Source organism: Coregonus clupeaformis, chromosome 7 (assembly GCF_020615455.1).
Source record: "Coregonus clupeaformis isolate EN_2021a chromosome 7, ASM2061545v1, whole genome shotgun sequence".
Classification (NCBI taxonomy): Eukaryota; Metazoa; Chordata; class Actinopteri; order Salmoniformes; family Salmonidae; genus Coregonus; species Coregonus clupeaformis.
In genome coordinates this window covers 18,121,706-18,138,287 of record NC_059198.1, presented here as the reverse complement: position 1 = coordinate 18,138,287, position 16,582 = coordinate 18,121,706, and the positions used below count along the sequence as shown (strand labels likewise).

Genomic DNA, 16,582 nt, shown 5'->3' with positions numbered 1-16,582 from the left:
AAAATAACGCTCAACCGAGCAATACACAGACTGACGGTAACAATCACACACAACACAAGACAAACACAACGAGAAACTTATAGGACACTAATTACTACAAAACAGAAACAGGTGTAGAAACAAACAGACAAAAGCAAACGAACATGAAACATCAATCGGTGGCAGCTAGAATTCCGGAGACGACGAACGCCGAAGCCTGCCCGAACAAGGGAGAGAGGCAGCCTCGGCCGAAACCGTGACATTAATCTGCCTCATAGTGATGAAACTGTGTTTAAGTGGACATCAAATACTGTATATACAGTGGCTTGCGAAAGTATTCACCCCCTTGGCATTTTTCTTATTTTGTTGCCTTACAGCCTGGAATTAAAATTGATTTTTTGGGGGTTTGTATCATTTGATTTACACAACATGCCTACCACTTTGAAGATGCAAAATATTTTTTTTTGCAAAACAAACAAGAAAGAAGACAAAAAAACAGAAAACTTGAGCGTGCATAACTATTCACCCCACCCAAAGTCAATACTTTGTATAGCCACCTTTTGCAGCAATTACAGCTGCAAGTCTCTTGGGGTATGTCTCTATAAGCTTGACACATCTAGCCACTGGGACTTTTGCCCATTCTTCAAGGCAAAACTGTTCCAGCTCCTTCAAGTTGGATGGGTTCCACTGGTGTACAGCAATCTTTAAGTCATACCACAGATTCTCAATTGGATTGAGGTCTGGGCTTTGACTAGGCCATTCATTTTTACATTTACATTTTAGTCATTTAGCAGATGCTCTTATCCAGAGTGACTTACAGTTAGTGAATGCATACGTTTCTTTTTTTTTTTGCGTCTGTCATTCCAAGACATTTAAATGTTTCCTCCGTCCCAGTCTCAAATCTCTGGAAGACTGAAACAGGTTTCCCTCAAGAATTTCCCTGACCAGTTTCCCAGTCCCTGCCGATGAAAAACATCCCCACAGCATGATGCTGCCACCACCATGCTTCACTGTGGGGATGGTGTTCTCGGGGTGATGAGAGGTGTTGGGTTTGCGCCTGACGTTTTCCTTGATGGCAAAAAGCTCAAGTTTAGTCTCATCTGACCAGAGTACCTTCTTCCATATGTTTGGGGAGTCTCCCACATGGCTTTTGGCGAACACCAAACGTGTTTGCTAATTTTTTTAAGCAATGGCTTTTTTCTGGCCACTCTTCTGTAAAGCCCAGCTCTGTGGAGTGTTCGGCTTAAAGTGGTCCTATGGACAGATACTCCAATCTCCGCTGTGGAGCTTTGCAGCTCCTTCAGGGTTATCTTTGGTCTCTTTGTTGCCTCTCTGATTAATGCCCTCCTTGCCTGGTCCGTGAGTTTTGGTGGGCGGCCCTCTCTTAGCAGGTTTGTTGTGGTGCCATATTCTTTACATTTTTTATAATGGATTTAATGGTGCTCCGTGGGATGTTCAAAGTTTCGGATATTATTTTATAACCCAAGCCTGATCTGTACTTTGTCCCTGACCTGTTTGGAGAGCTCTTTGGTCTTCATGGTGCCGCTTGCTTGGTGGTGCCCCTTGCTTATTGGTGTTGCAGACTCTGGGGCCTTTCAGAACAGGTGGACTTTACTTAACTAATTATGTGACTTCTGAAGGTAATTGGTTGCGCCAGATCTTATTTAGGGGCTTCATAGCAAAGGGGGTGAATACTTATGCACGCATCACTTTTCCGTTATTTATTTTTTAGAATTTTTTGAAAATAGTTATTTTTTTCATTTCACTTCACCAATTTGGACTATTTTGTGTATGTCCATTACGTGAAATCCAAATAAAAATCCATTTAAATTACAGGTTGTAATGCAACAGAATAGGAAAAACGCCAAGGGGGATGAATACTTTTGCAAGGCACTGTAGTTCTATAGACCATAAATGTTGTATTAACCCCCTAAATGCCAATGGATTCAGTATATATTGATTTAGCATGCAATGTGTGAGTAGTGTGAGTAAGAGTATAAGGCCAAAGACATTTGTTTCAAAACTGTATTTCTCTCTCGTTTTGAGCATATATTTACAATATAACTTGGCAAAAACAAAGTAAAGTACAGTGGCTGTATTTTGAACTTCAGTTTCACACACCAAATCAATCTGTACAAGACTCAATTAAACCAAACAAAATGACTGTTGTTGATTCTACAATTTGTGCAGGGGTTGCATATGCAATCTTAGCTGTACATCTGGACTTTATCCTTGACAACTGATGCTGACATGCACAAAGTGCATATCATTTTCACACATTATTTACCAAGCAAGAAAACAAACAAAGATAACAGGTGAATGGTTTCAGATTTAGTTGCAGTCTCTCAGTTTGGGTCAGAGTTGGTCAGAGTTGGTTGGCCTAAACACTAGCAGCATGCTTTTTTGGTATTTTTCATATTAAAACTTGTCTCAAAAGTGTTTTCACATGTTGGTGGTTCTTTGTGTCCTATCTAAGCTGTTTCGTTCTGCTCGATGTTGGCCACCAGGCCCTTGGTGTCCACAGTGGCTGTTTGGCGGATGGGGTTGTTGAAGTACAAGGTGTTGTCGAATGTACACTCTCCCAGGACGGGGGTAGGTATCCGTTTGCGGAGTAGGAAGGCACCGAGTCCTACCACTGTAATTATCACCAAGACAACGGCCACAGCGATGCCGGCGTAACCATGGGGAGCTTCCTCCACTAGGGGAGCTAGAAGACAGGAAGTCAAAGTGTTATTGGCAAAATTATTGGTGGGATTGGTTTTAGATATAAATGGTATAATGTTAAGAAAAGCGGAGTAGAGTGAAGTTGCCCCTAGACGCTGATCTTGGGTCTATTTTGCATTTTCCCCACTAATGGTTACGGATTGGTGAGGGGAAGCTGATCCTAGATCTGTACCCTGGAGCCAGAAAAGCATTGATTTGATTGTCAAAACTATAAAATGTATTGTTCTTTAACCAATTATATCTGCTATGAGACACTCACCAGCAACTGGTTGCTTCTCTGTTGGTGTGATGACTGCAAAAGAAGGAGATAAAGATGTTCAGAAAACATAAATGCAAGACAATTCTAAGCTGACACAACAAACACAGGATGACTTGAATAATGACTCTGCTATCATCCCATCTTAAATACTTGAATCTATCTGCTGAGTGCAGCTCACCTTTGGCTGTTTTGCAGATGTACGACTTGTACCGGTTGCAGCTGTTGGTGCTCCACAGACCGCTATCAGACTGGATCTCCACACAGTGTTCTCCACTCTTTGGCATCCCCTGTTTCCAGTTGGTGTAGTCCACCACACTGTTGTCAATCCACATCCAGTCACCTGAAACAAGAACATTGGGTCAAACCAATATCCTTTGATATGGGTGATTCATTGTCATTGAACAACTATAAATCAATAAACATGGTTGTGAAATTGGGACATAATCTTAGAATTGCAAGAGACAGGTAGGTACTATACTTGCCATGTATTCATTCAAAGTGATGTAGCAAGTTTAAAATGTTAGAGGGAACAGGCTTTTTGAGCCAGTGGCCTCCTTAATGTTATGGGTTGTCTGTAAAATATACTGATAGGGTTGCAAAATTACGGTAATTTTTCAGAAATTCCTTGGTTTTCCAGAAATCCTGGTAGGGAATTTGGGGACATTTACTGGAATTTTGTAACCATAGGTACTGACCTTCGTGGCTCTTGTGCATGCCAATCCAGAAGGACTTGGATCCATCCTGCAGTAGCTCAAGGTTCTCCTGGATGAAGCTGGCCTCCAAGGGATCCTCGATACTCACCAGGGATGCTCCTGTTGTCAGAGAAACAGGCTCTTACAACCCATATTCATCATCATCACCATCAATCACTTTGAATGTCTTTCATTCAATTAATGAGTTCATGTGCTCTACATTCAATTAAGACATTGGGTATGTCCCAAATAGCACCCCATTTCCTATATAGTGCACTACTTTTTGACCACGGAATAGCGTGCCGTTTGGGACCATTGTGGTCTGAATGACAGTTGGTGAGAAGGAGGTGAAGTGTGTACCCATTCGGAGACATTCCACAGTGGCGTGAGCCCAGTTGTCCACCACAGAGTTGAGGAAGGCGTAGCAGTAACCCCTGAAGGGAACCCACGTCTTGCGTTTCTTGGGCTCGGGGCAGTTGCCAGGGAGCTGAGGGGGCTGGCTGGGGGCTATGTCTGTAAAAGGGCCAGAGAAGTTCACATGTACTGAAGTTAATATACATGAGACATACATGTTCAATGTCGGTAAAATTGATACATTACTGCATACAATTTTTTTTCTAAAAGCCATTTTAAAAAGGGATTTATCAACTATTAAACATAGACATTGTGGGTAAATGGATTAAAGGCCTTGTCTGACCTGGTGATCTCTTGCACAGTGAGGAATAGGTGTTACTACAGTCGCCTGTCTTCCACTTGGAGTCTGTGTCCATGTAAACACAGGCCATATTGTTCTTTGGCTCGTCTTCGCCCCATTTGGTGTAAGATAGAGGCCAGTTATCCACCCACTTAAAACGCCCTTCAGTCTGAGAGACAGAGACAAAGACAATGACGGAAACACACAATGGGGGCAAGGTCCAGCCGAAAGCTCACAGGTTTACAAACACAAAACCGCTTTTGTTTCTTAAATGAACACGTCAGAGTAGGAGATCCCATGGATAACAGTGGGAGATCATCTCAATGCTAAGTCCTCTTTGGAGCTGTACTAGCTCTTAAACCAAAGCCAGAGTCATACACATTAGGTCATTTATTAACTGCTGGGCCTTGTAATGAGGAAATTGAAGATCACAAAGCTCCATATTTAGAATTTGTGTGATCAACATATTGTTTAGAATTTTTAGTCTCTGTATCCCAAATGATTGGCATAAAGCAATGTCAATACTGTAGCCTTTTACCAAGTTGTTGTTGAGGCCGATCCACACGGGCTCATTGTATTTGTGGATCTGCATTGTGATGAAGGCCTGGGTGATGGGGTTCAGGATGCTAGTCATCTCTGCATCGTCTGCTTTACATTGCCTCCGGGCCTCGTCCCAGTTCATCTTCTGGACCACTAGTTTGAAGGAGTCATTTCCCAGCTTGTAGAACGTCTTTGTTGACACTGTGGTGGCGGGGACCACAATCTGAGAATCTGAAACCAAAGGAGACTTGTTGTTGGAGGGGAACCTAAAGAGGGATACTCTATTGGACCACATACCCATTAATTGGAAGTGAACAGCCTCACTAGGGTTGCCGATAACTTTTCCAAAATTGGCAGGTTCTCCAGATATGCTGGTTGGAGGATTCACTTATTTCTGGAAAACCTGGGGATTTTGGGAAAGTTACTGGAATTTTTGCAACCCTAGAGCAGCCTCACTGAACTATGGCTTCTTCTCACCAATATTCCTTTTGCAGATGAAACCACGGGATACTAAGCAGTCCTCGACCTTCCACATTCCTGTCTGTTTGTGAGAGCTGCCCACCAGAACCACACAGTCAAACACCTGGAAGAGAGATTGGGAAGGAAATGAAAAGGTTTGATCCCTCTTTTGAATTATAATTTGACTGGTTAAGGCTGTATTGCATTTGCACTTATTGACAATAAGTCAATCAACGTCTCAAAGCAAACATTTAAAGGGCTGTTTTCCCAAACCCAGATATAAGGCGTAGTCCTGGATAAAAAATTATTCTCAGTAAAGAATCTTCCTTGAAAGTAGGTTTTAGTCTACCAACTTTCAAGGGAGATTGTCTATTGAGAATAATGTTTTATCTGTTTCCAGGAATTCACTTAATCTGTGTTCAGCAGTTATATTTACTGTAAGTCTTGTACCTCGTCCAAAAATGAATAGCGTCCGTCTGGCACTGACGTTGGATGCCCTTTTGCCCAATTGGTATAGGAAACACCTTTCCCCTCCGTCCATAGGAAGCGCATCTCCCAGTTGACGTCGTTCAGACCTATCCAAATGTCCTGGGGATTCTCAAGCATCTGGGTGGTAAGGAATGCTGGGAAAGGACCAGTCAGAAAAATGAAGAGTCATCAGGTGATTCCTGATATACTGTTTACATGCAAAGGATTATCAACCCCTGTTCCATTGGCTAGCATTTTAATTTGGCACTCGTTAACCAATGTCTATAAGATTTCTTGTTGCATGCTTTATAATTTTACACACCAAATTTGACAGAATATTAACAGCATGATTTTATGCAAAATTACTTGTAGAGAATTGCAATTTTCATTCTATTTCATTCTACCTTGGGCAATGCCAATGTCTCAGGTAGCTTTGGCAGTGAGGTGTAAAGGGATGGCCTTCTCACCCACCTTGCTCTTTCTCGCTGAGGACAGAGGCCAGGTTTCCTCCCTGGTTGATGCAGTAGGTCCTGGCCTCCTGCCACGGCTTCTTATCGTTGTCTCCAATGAATTTGTAGCACTGTGGAAACATGATGCATCAGCACTGTGTGTTGGAACAGCACACACTACTACAGCAAACAAAATTGATTCTATAGTGCATGGGCTCTGGTCAAAAGTAGGGCACTATAAAGGGAATAGGGTGCCATTTGGAACGCAGAAAATGACTCAACTCTCTACACCCAGGTCAGCATCACATTGGGTCATCACTAGGGCCCTGAGTTTGTCCTTGACACATGATAAGGAAAGTAGTATGTGTGTGGTTTTCTCTTCTGGTGTAACGTACAGGTGTATGTAGCCTACAATAGGATGTCCTTGTATGATTTTATAGTATGTGGTGGTTGTACTGTAGTAGTGTAGCAGTTACCTTGCCCTGGAAAGCGATCCATTCTGGGGCACAACCTCCCTTGGGTACAGTGGTGGGGGCCATGGTTGTGTTAGTGAAACTGGTGGTTCTTTTACAAATGGAGGACAGCTCTATGCCACAGTTGATGTCATTCCAGTACCCTACAGATACAAAAAGACACAACCCGATATAGACCCAGCTTACAAAATGACATCCTGGGAGCATCCCCTGAATGTTAGCAAAAGTCCCATGGACGTTGCAGTGTAACGACACTGTAACGACAGCATAACAGCTAAATCCCTTTACTTTGGAGGCTGATGGCACTGCACCCCCAGATCCCTCTGGAATCAGACGTACCCATACTCTTGTATATCGTCACACAGTTCTCATCGTTGTTGGCGAAGTTGGGTTCGTTTTGATCCCACGCGGTATACACAACAGGAGACCCATCCAACCAGCTGAAACATACAGTACACAAACCCAGTCTGAACTGTGAGCATCCATTCAATCAACTACACACCTGGAAAGCACACGTTTCTCCACTCTGCAGAGAAGCACAGATCTCAGGCATGTTCACTGGACTGTGATAAACAAAACATGCTCATGCACGAGTATCTCTAAAAAGAGGTGGTAGGACTTCAGGTTGTTTTAAATGTCCAGGGAACAGTCAACAGTCATTTTACGTACCTAAAAGACTTATCCAAACCAACGGTCATGCCAATGTAGTATTGTGACTCGGAACCTCTGGATATCTGGAAAAAAAGTGACGTCTCTTTGAGGAAACAAACATTTCTAGATTGAACCTTGAACATTTCAGTGACACTTTTTGTCATCCTGTTCATAAATCATCTCTTTATCAGATTCCTAGAACCAAAGCTTTTCGGACGTCACTGGACTGCATTAGAAGTCTCTACCTGTTTCCATATAAACTTCCTCTCGCTCTCTGCAGTGATGACCACCAGGTCACCAAAGTTATTTTTACAGAACGCTCTTGCCTCGTCCATGGGGAGGTTCTCAGTGTTGAAGAAATACTGAGTGTCGTTGTACTCAATCCAGCCGTCCTTTGTAGTGTTGTACACTGCAAAGGCAAGTTAATAAGGAGTAAATTTTGTCTTAGGTATTTTTAAGAGTACATTTTTAAAGAGTATTTTCTGTTAGTGTTTGTGTTGACCTATGCTTTGCAAACTAAATGATAGATGAAGGTATGCTATACAGTATGTGCAGTGATTAATTTAACTGAAAGGAAAGGCCAAGAACTTGAAGGAGAGCAGGGATAGTGAGAAGGAATAAGAAGTAAGTGGAGACAGGAAGTGGAGGAATGAGAAACATATTCCCAACATCCTGTGCATTACCTGGCACAACTTGAGTGGGAGGGGGCTTTGGGGTAACCCCTGTGGATACCAAAAAAGGTTTGGGTGAGCACAGCTGCAAGTTTAAGGGTAACAATTCAATGTTCATCAATAGTTTCATTACTGACATGAACTGCATGCCCACTGGGCACACACACTGGTTGAATCAACGTAGTTTCCACGTCATTTCACTGAAACGTTGAATAGACGTTGAATTGACGTCTGTGCCTAGTGAAGTCAGTGTGCCAGCAGATATGGTCTACTGTACCTTTGCGGATCTCGCAAATCCAGTCATTGTAGCTGTCACAGTGTCGATCGTTCCAGTGGCGTCCGTAGTAAAACTGGACCTCTGCGCATTTTTCATTATCATTGTAGTTGTTTGGTTCTCCAAATCCCCAATTATCATAGCTGAACTGGAGAACAACATTGGAATAATGTTACACAGTAGCACTGTATTGTGTCCATATTAGGACAGCCTCAGTCTCAGCATGAGGCTGTCTTTATATGGACACCATAGTACTGTATGAACTTTCAATCCCATTAAAGACAATGATGCCAAATGAATGATTGAAACAAGAGTAGAGTGTAATAAAGTACTGCTAAGGAGAAGGGATATCACAGTAAAGATGAGGTGGTAGGCTACTCACTGCTGATCCGTCAGTCCAGACAAAACCTGCGTTGGGATCCAGAGAGCTGAGGCCGATCCAGGCAGTATCAGGGGAATGATACCTGAACAAACAGAGCGAATGGAAACCACAGACAGTGGTTATTATGACCGTGTGGATTTGAACCACAGACAGTGGTTATTATGACCATGTGGATTTCAACCACAGACAGTGGTTAATAGGACCACACTGGTTTTCACTGATACTCATGGCAACAGAGACAGCTATGAGGATAACTTACGGAGAGCTGATCAGGTCTGTGGCACTGTGAATGCTCATCAGATCACCACCAATGGCCTTGCAGAATTCCTGCGCCTCTGACCATGTCTTCTTGTTTTCTATCACTTTTCTGTAAAGCTTATTGAGGGGAGAGAAAATTATTATTGATGAATTATTAATGAATTATTATAATGAAGGATTATCAATGAATTCTTGTTCATTGATTAAATTATTAATAAATAAATAAACTATTCACTTCAATTCACTGATCAAAGTGTTTGTGTCACATACAGAACAATTGTACCTTGTAACAGACATTCCTTTTAGCAGCAGGTGACCATCCAGAAGGACAGCTCAGTGTCGGTGTGGTGGGAGGGGCCATTGTTGATGTCACGCCCTCCGCCATTTTCTTACAGATGTACTTCTCCTTGTTGCTGCAGCTGACCACATCCCACAGTCCCGCAAACATTCCAGTTGTCATAGCGACGCAGCCTTGTTTTCTGTCTTTTTTCAAACACACAGAAAGACGAGAGAAGATTGAGTAGTTTAATTTAGTTCAGACATTTGCCAGGCAGTTAAGGTGTGGGAGAAGGTACTCTAATACCGCAGTCGTCTAATGCCAGTTCATGCTACAACCGATCATCAATTGCTACAATCAATCACATTTACATTTTAGTCATTTAGCAGACGCTCCAGAGCGACTTACAGTTAGTGAGTGCATACATAATTTTTTTATTTTTCATACTGGCCCCCCGTGGGAATCGAACCCACAACCCTGGCGTTGCAAACGCCATGCTCTACCAACTGAGCTACATCCCTGCCGGCCATTCCCTCCACCTATTCTGGATGACGCTGGGCCAATTGTGCGCCGCCCCATGGGTCTCCCGGTCGCGGCCGGCTACGACAGAGCCTGGATTCGAACCAGGATCTCTAGTGGCACAGCTAGCACTGCGATGCAGTCACCATTTTGGGAAAAGGACACTGTACCTGGCATGCCCACATTGAAGTGGGTGAACTTGACCTCCGAACTGGTAATCCACTTGAACGTGTCTCCATCCGCCATGTTGGAAAGTCCAGTCCAGAAGTACTTCTCTGGTCTCAAACCCACCAAACTGACCAGGAAGGCATTTTCATACCTACAAACCAACAAACATTCGATCTGTTATCTGACAACTTATTGTTATTATCTTGTCCAGGATATGACTCAAGTAAGTGACTCAAATATATCTTATCTTATAAGATAGTCATGATGTGATACTGTACCTGTCAGCCACATCCACCAGGTTTGAGTCACTCTTCTGGCATGTCTGCTTGGCCTCATCAAATGTTTTGGTTTCTGATCCAATGTTGTAGCAGTAAGAACCATACCGGATCCAGCCCTTGATGACAAAAATACAGAAACAATTATCCTCAAACTGGTGAATCTTTGTCAGTCAAGATGACACCATTGTAGTCCTTCTCTAGAATCATTTTCAAGCTTCCATTTTATGTGATATCATTCTGTATTCATTATTTACTGTACCCTCCCTTTCAACAAACAGGAAATGACCTCACTCACCAGCTTACATCCTGGACTATCTTCCTCTGGGGCACCTGCCACCGGTTTGGTGGAGGCCTTTTTCTTACAGATGTACCCGTAGGTCTTCTCACACAAATTATCGGCCCACTTCCCATCCTGTGAGAGTGTATGGAGAGTCCACATTGTCACAATACCACATTTAGTTCCTCATTGACACCACTGTTAAATGTTGTCATCAATGCCACTGTTAGCCCTAGCATTTAGCTAGCATTCGCATTTACCTAGCGTTAGCATTTACCTAGCATTAGCATATAGCTAGTGTTATGGTTAGTTATAAAAAATCTTTGGTGTTAGCATTTAGCTAGCATTAGTGTTAGCATTATCATGAACCTAGTCTGTCCTTGAGGGACCAATGTGAATATTACCTTTCCTCTGATCAGGACACAGTCCTCCTGGAGGTTGGCACCGTGGGAGGGCTCCCCTGCCTGCCAGTGGCTGAATGTCACATGGGATCGGTCGGTCCACTCAAACAGCAGCGCATTCCTCTGGTCGTTCAGGCCGATCCACAGCTCATCTGTGGCCGCTAAAGTCAAGCAGAGGGACATTAAGACTCAGAGCCAGGAAGACAGCGAAAAACACCTGATATACTTATTGTTGCCTTTGGCTGATCAAATTGACTTAGGTGACATTATTATTAATATTCTTTATTCAGGGAAGCCCAATTGAGATCAGGGTCTCATTCACAATCGTGCCCTGAGTACAAAGATTTTCACAATAAAAACATTTGACATTCCAAATAAAACAAGAAGAATAAAGAAACTACAAGGTACAATGACAATACTACAATTTCAACAAATAAATTACATCAATCGAAACAACTGCAATTCTCAATGAATTAATTGAACACCAGAGTCCTAAACTGCTCTAGCGGCCCCAGGGAATCAAGATGCAAGGAATTTTGCAGGTTATTCCAACAATGGGGGGCACTAAAGGTAAAGGAGGATTTACCAAAATAGGTCGAGATCAGAGGGGCCTCAAGAGTTAACCAACCCTGTGAGCGGGTTTGGTCGCTCATTCTTTTTTACTTTAGCAACAAAGTTAGGTAAGTTGTAAGCTTGTGTAGTAGAACGTTGTAAATAAAAAGGTAGTAATGAAGTGATCTATAGGACTTCAATGAGGATCAGCCAACGTTTTGATACAGGATGCAATGGTGAGTATTAAAACTGTCACCTGTGATAAAGTGAAGGGCACTATGGTAGACGGCATCCAAAGGTTTAAGAGTAGTGGCTGCTGCATTCTGGTAAATGTTGTCACCATAGTCAAGAACTGGCAGGAATATTGACGGTACAATCTGCTTCCTGCTATTTAGGGAGAAGCTAGATATATTTCTAAAAAATAAGCCCACTTTAAATATTAGCTTTTAACTAGCTCATCCGTATGCTTTTTAAACAATTCTTTGTCAATCCAAATACCCAGATATTTATTGGGACACATCTCAGAGTGGTTTTCAAAACTGATAGAAATTACGACCCATAAGAAAGGTCCTCGTAGTGCATAACAGATCTATCAGATATAGAGGTAATTGTAGCTACGACATGGATTGTGCACTCACTGTATCCTGACTGAGAGATGATGAAGCTCTGTTCTTCTATGTTGTGGATGCTGGCCAGGTCCCCTCCATCTTTGTGGCAGGCGGCCAGGGCATCCCTCCACATCTTCTTGGTACGTTGCAGGTAGTAGCAGTGGCCTGCATAGGGGATCCAGTGACTGGGGCAGAAGGTGGGCTGATCTTTTCCTACAGAGGGGGGTCAAAGTTCAATAGTCCGAGAGAAGGTAGAAAGTTCAGAAAGTGGTAGACTGTAATGTTTTATCGGTTTGACCCACACAACCTCTGGGCCCGTATTCATAAAGCATCTCGGAGTAGGAGTGCTGATCTAGAATCAGCCCCCCCCCCATGTAATCTTATTCATTATAATCTTAAAGGCAAAACTGACACTAGTTCAGCACTCCTACTCTGAGACACTTAGTGAATATTGGCCCTTATATATAATGGTTCAGTTTACCCTACCCTGCACAACCTGATCTGTTGTTGTTAACCTTGTGTTGCATGGCATTTGAACTAGGTAAAGAAGTTATAATCTTGTGTCGTTCATGACTGTAATGTACTGTATGATTCAATTCTTACCTATGCGGGCAGAGGTCAGAGCTGTTGAGTTGCCTTTGCGACAGATATATCCTAGCTTCTTGGAACATTCATTGGTCTCCCATTTCGAGGCCTTGCCAGCATTCAGGGTTGCACAGCTGAGCCCAGGTTCAGTTGATGGATGTCCTTTTGATGATGTCCATGTATTTATTAATTGTCTTCCTCCACCATTTGGAACACATAGCATACTTGGACAACCTCAGTTGTTCCCTAGGCTGTAAAGTATAGGATGATGTGTTGCATGCAGTTGCACTCACCTGGGGCCCAGTTTAAATATCTGAATGGGTTGCCATTGCTCCACTGCCATCCAGCCTCAAAGTCTAGGCTATTCAGTCCAATCCACAGAGATGTGCCCAGGATATTGGTCAACCCTGCATCAATAAAAAGCATTACAATACGTCCACGAGAGTAGTGTAATATTCTTAATAAGCAATTGTTTGTTTCAGATTGATTTATCGCTAAATCAAGGTGAGGTTGTAGGTTAGACTGGCCATAGCGCACTTTGGGCAAATGCCCTTGTCCATCTTCAGGCCGGTGTGTCAGAAGTGCCTAGGCTGGTTTCTGATCCCAGTCCTCCCCTGGACAACAGGTTAGACTGTACCTCAGATGTGGGTCTGACCAGGTCTGACTGTACATACCTGAGATGTAGGTCTGCTCATGGAGCTCTACTATACTGAGCAGGTCGGCTTCTTGCTGCTGGCAGCTCTTCCTCGCCTGGTGCCAGGTCAACACAGACTGGGTGTTCCTCTGGTACAGAACACCTGTCACTGGGTCACTGTCCCATCCTGAGGACGCTGAGGGGGACACGGAAACATTAGGGCACACTTAAGGCAGGAAAAAGAAAGCATCAATAACAGTCCAAGAACTTAATCAAATAGTGTTCTGTTCCATCTCTATCACTTTCTATCATGATAGAACTGCCTCCCATATCTGTGACTATGGTGGCAGTTCACCAGGAACTATAGTGAAAGGGGGCTTCCTTCCTTTTCCTGTCCCAGTTTTGGAGCTGTGTCAGGGGAAACAGAGGAATGAGCTCCAGTCAGGATGGAAGGGTAAAAAGACACAGAGCTGCGTCCACAGCTAGAGTAACTAGAGGAAGCGTTTGTGTTTTTCTGTTAGGAGGTCAGAGACCAGACCTCGTCAGCGCTGACCTGGCCAATCGTCACCTCCAGCGAGGTCACGGAAAAAAACAGGAAAATCAAAAGAATTCCATGTGTAACCTCTGTTTTAATGAGGGTAGGAATCTGTCCCTATCACAGGCTTGGAAAGGTGTTTTACAGTATTGTTTGAATTGGATGCCGTCCCGAAAGTGCTTTGATTTCTGTTGATGCAGGTATTTCAGACTGATAAACACATCTTAAACCCTGGTCATTTCCCTTGTTTTTACAGGCAAATAAAATAAAATACAAATCTATTTGTCTCATTTTGATCTAAAAGGCAAAACTGATCCTAAATCATCACTCCTACTCTGAGATGCTTGATACATACGGCTCATGATTTTCTACAGGTGTCACCTATTGACCCTTTTCCTGATCACTGGAAAATGGCAGTAAATGACAAAAAACATAGCATGAAATGTGAGGGCTTGACTCACATTTTGAGGGACAGAAGCCCCACTTCTTGTCTTTATTGTAATCTGTCTCTGTGGCGCACCAGAGCTGTCCGTCTGAGCGCCCCTGCAGAGTGCACTCAGCGTACCACTTCACCCCAAACTGAAAAGGGAACTGGCAGGGGCTTCCAAAGGCATTCCCCCCTAGTGTGAACACCTCTGAAGAAGGGGACAAAACAGTTTTGTTACATTTACATTTTACATTTTTGTCATTTAGCAGATACTCTTATCCAGAGTGACTTACAGTTAGTGCATTCATCGTAGGATAGCTAGGTGGGACAACCACATGCTGTATCTCAATCATAGTAAGTACATTCTTCCTTAATAAAGTAGCTATCAGCTATCAGTCAGTGCTAGTAGGAAAAAAATACATTGTTAACAGTATGATTCTTCCAAGGTCAGACATTCATTCCCTGGCTTTAAGAAAGCATCTTACACTTCTGATTTCTACCTCCAATCTCCAACCTCCAGTAACAGTGAGTGTGTCTTGTAGCTTCCTTACCTTGGTAGCCCTTGGAGCAGAGGTCCTTCTGAGTCCCATACATCTTCCACCGGCTCCAAGGCCCAGATCCCTGGTAGATCATCATATTCTTCTCGTTGCGGTTGCCATAGTTTAAGTGCAGCGCCTTGTCTTTGAGGCCGAACAGGGTCTCGTTCTTACACTGCCAGTGCTGGAGCTCACTCTTCTCATCACAGGGGAAGAGCAGCACCTTGACCCAGTCCTTCAGGTCCTGAGCCCCCAGGCAGAGCTTCAGGGAGATGCTGAGGAGACGAGACTGCGAGGCCCAGCGGAACTGCTGGTTCTGGGACGTGTGGTCACAGGGAGCCACCGTGACTTGACTGGCACTCACCGCCACCACACACATGTTGTGATCCTGGTTGTAGATCAGGAAGGAGCTGCTGTCTGCAGCACGGGGGAAAAGGTTATTCTTATTTCTTACTTTTATGTGTGTGTTTTTGTTCTACCTTGTTATTTTTAGTATTACATTGTTATTTATTACTGCATTGTTGGGGTTAGAGCTTTCAAGCAAGGCATTTCACTGTACTTGTGCATGTGACATTGAAACTTGAAACTAAGGACAATGATGTGATCTATCCAAGGTCTCATCCTTCTTTCAGGGCTCTACAGCTGCTCTTATAAACAGCACTGCAAAGCTATTGAACTGTGACTGAGACACTGTGTCTAATTGTACAGGAACTGTAATAAATAATATGCCATTTAGCAGATAAATAAAAAATAAAAAAATAAAAAACATTTTAGGTCCCACTGTACATTAAGTTGTGTATATAAATATTTTTTGTACTTACTCATTTTATGAACTTACAGCTGTTATACCTGTTTACAGCACTCAAATTATTTTCAAGAATTTTTAAGAACTCACAGTGTATGTAACTACAATTTAAATACATGTGTTTTTAGGCCACTTTAAAAGAAATAGGCCAATTGAATTGTTATATCTGAAAGCATCTAAAATGCCTTAAAATATTCTGAAAGTTATCTAGCTTGTCAAATGGTTCACTCGTGACTCCTGGAAAAGATTCCATCAATATATCTTGCAGTATCTGCCAATGAAGCAAAACTAACTGAAGGACCTAGAAATTCTGGATATATTCATTACCAGTCTACATAAATATTGTTACTTTCTAGCAGCCTCAACCTTGCCTTCCATTTATTGGTAAAGCATATCAACAAATATCATTTGTATCACTTTCATTATACAGAATGCTTAACCATTGCATGAAACCAAAGAAAGTGGAATAAAACCCTACATACCTATCTCAGCAGCGCAGCAGAGAGCATGCATAAGGCACAGGAGCACAGCGAGGGATGGACTGCATGCCATCATAGCTAGTGCATAGTTTGCTATCCCAGAGCTCAAAGGTGGTGTAAAGTAGCTGTCCAGTCCAGAGAGGAGAGAGGGATCTGGCTGTGGTGTATTCAGGTGTCTCTCATGGAAGAACAGTGACACAGAGACATGGATGCAGCCCCCTAAATCCAACCGATGTGTATCCTGTCACATGGGTTGGCGGGGGGTCGGCCAAAACCACTGACGTGAGGAGAGGAGAGGAGAGGGGAAGGAGGAATTGTGCAGCCACTAGTCATTCACTTATCAGGAGCACACAGGGGACGAGAAGAGCCACAGGTGTGAGATCAGCCAGAGCATCAATGAGCCAAGCCTCACTCACTTTGATTGGATAAAGTCAAACAAGGACCAGCTCTCAGGGCAACTCTCTATGGACGATCTGTAAAATCTAAATAGAGCAAGTAGTCAACTCTTTCCAAGAATATGGCAGAAGT

At 43.1% G+C, this 16,582-nt stretch overlaps 1 protein-coding gene across 1 annotated transcript; it reads right to left on the bottom strand.

Annotated features, from left to right (window-relative positions):
• Window positions 1-1,990: 1,990 nt before the first annotated feature.
• LOC121569876 (macrophage mannose receptor 1) lies at window positions 1,991-16,253 on the bottom strand. Its single transcript, XM_041881155.2, has 30 exons — window positions 16,058-16,253; window positions 14,786-15,187; window positions 14,269-14,442; window positions 13,313-13,468; window positions 12,932-13,045; window positions 12,657-12,800; window positions 12,084-12,266; window positions 10,897-11,054; window positions 10,511-10,627; window positions 10,216-10,331; window positions 9,940-10,088; window positions 9,257-9,456; window positions 8,975-9,090; window positions 8,716-8,797; window positions 8,337-8,481; window positions 8,072-8,110; window positions 7,634-7,797; window positions 7,407-7,471; window positions 7,077-7,177; window positions 6,741-6,880; window positions 6,287-6,395; window positions 5,798-5,970; window positions 5,366-5,471; window positions 4,887-5,119; window positions 4,352-4,517; window positions 4,015-4,167; window positions 3,658-3,774; window positions 3,141-3,302; window positions 2,963-2,995; window positions 1,991-2,686 (listed from the first exon to the last, which is right to left on the bottom strand). The coding sequence occupies exons 1-30, from the start codon at window positions 16,128-16,130 to the stop codon at window positions 2,451-2,453; spliced, it is 4,326 nt and encodes a 1,441-aa protein (XP_041737089.1). The 5' UTR covers window positions 16,131-16,253; the 3' UTR covers window positions 1,991-2,450.
• Window positions 16,254-16,582: the final 329 nt, after the last annotated feature.

Bases quoted from the DNA above. Each gene is read 5' to 3' on its own strand.
- LOC121569876 (XM_041881155.2), bottom strand. From the start codon at position 16,130: ATGATGGCATGCAGTCCATCCCTCGCTGTGCTCCTGTGCCTTATGCAT. The intron at 8,482-8,715 runs GTGAGTAGCCTA...GTTGTTCTCCAG, and splicing joins TCTGGACTGACGGATCAGCA to TTCAGCTATGATAATTGGGG. The intron at 6,881-7,076 runs GTACGTCTGATT...TTGTATCTGTAG, and splicing joins GACGATATACAAGAGTATGG to GGTACTGGAATGACATCAAC.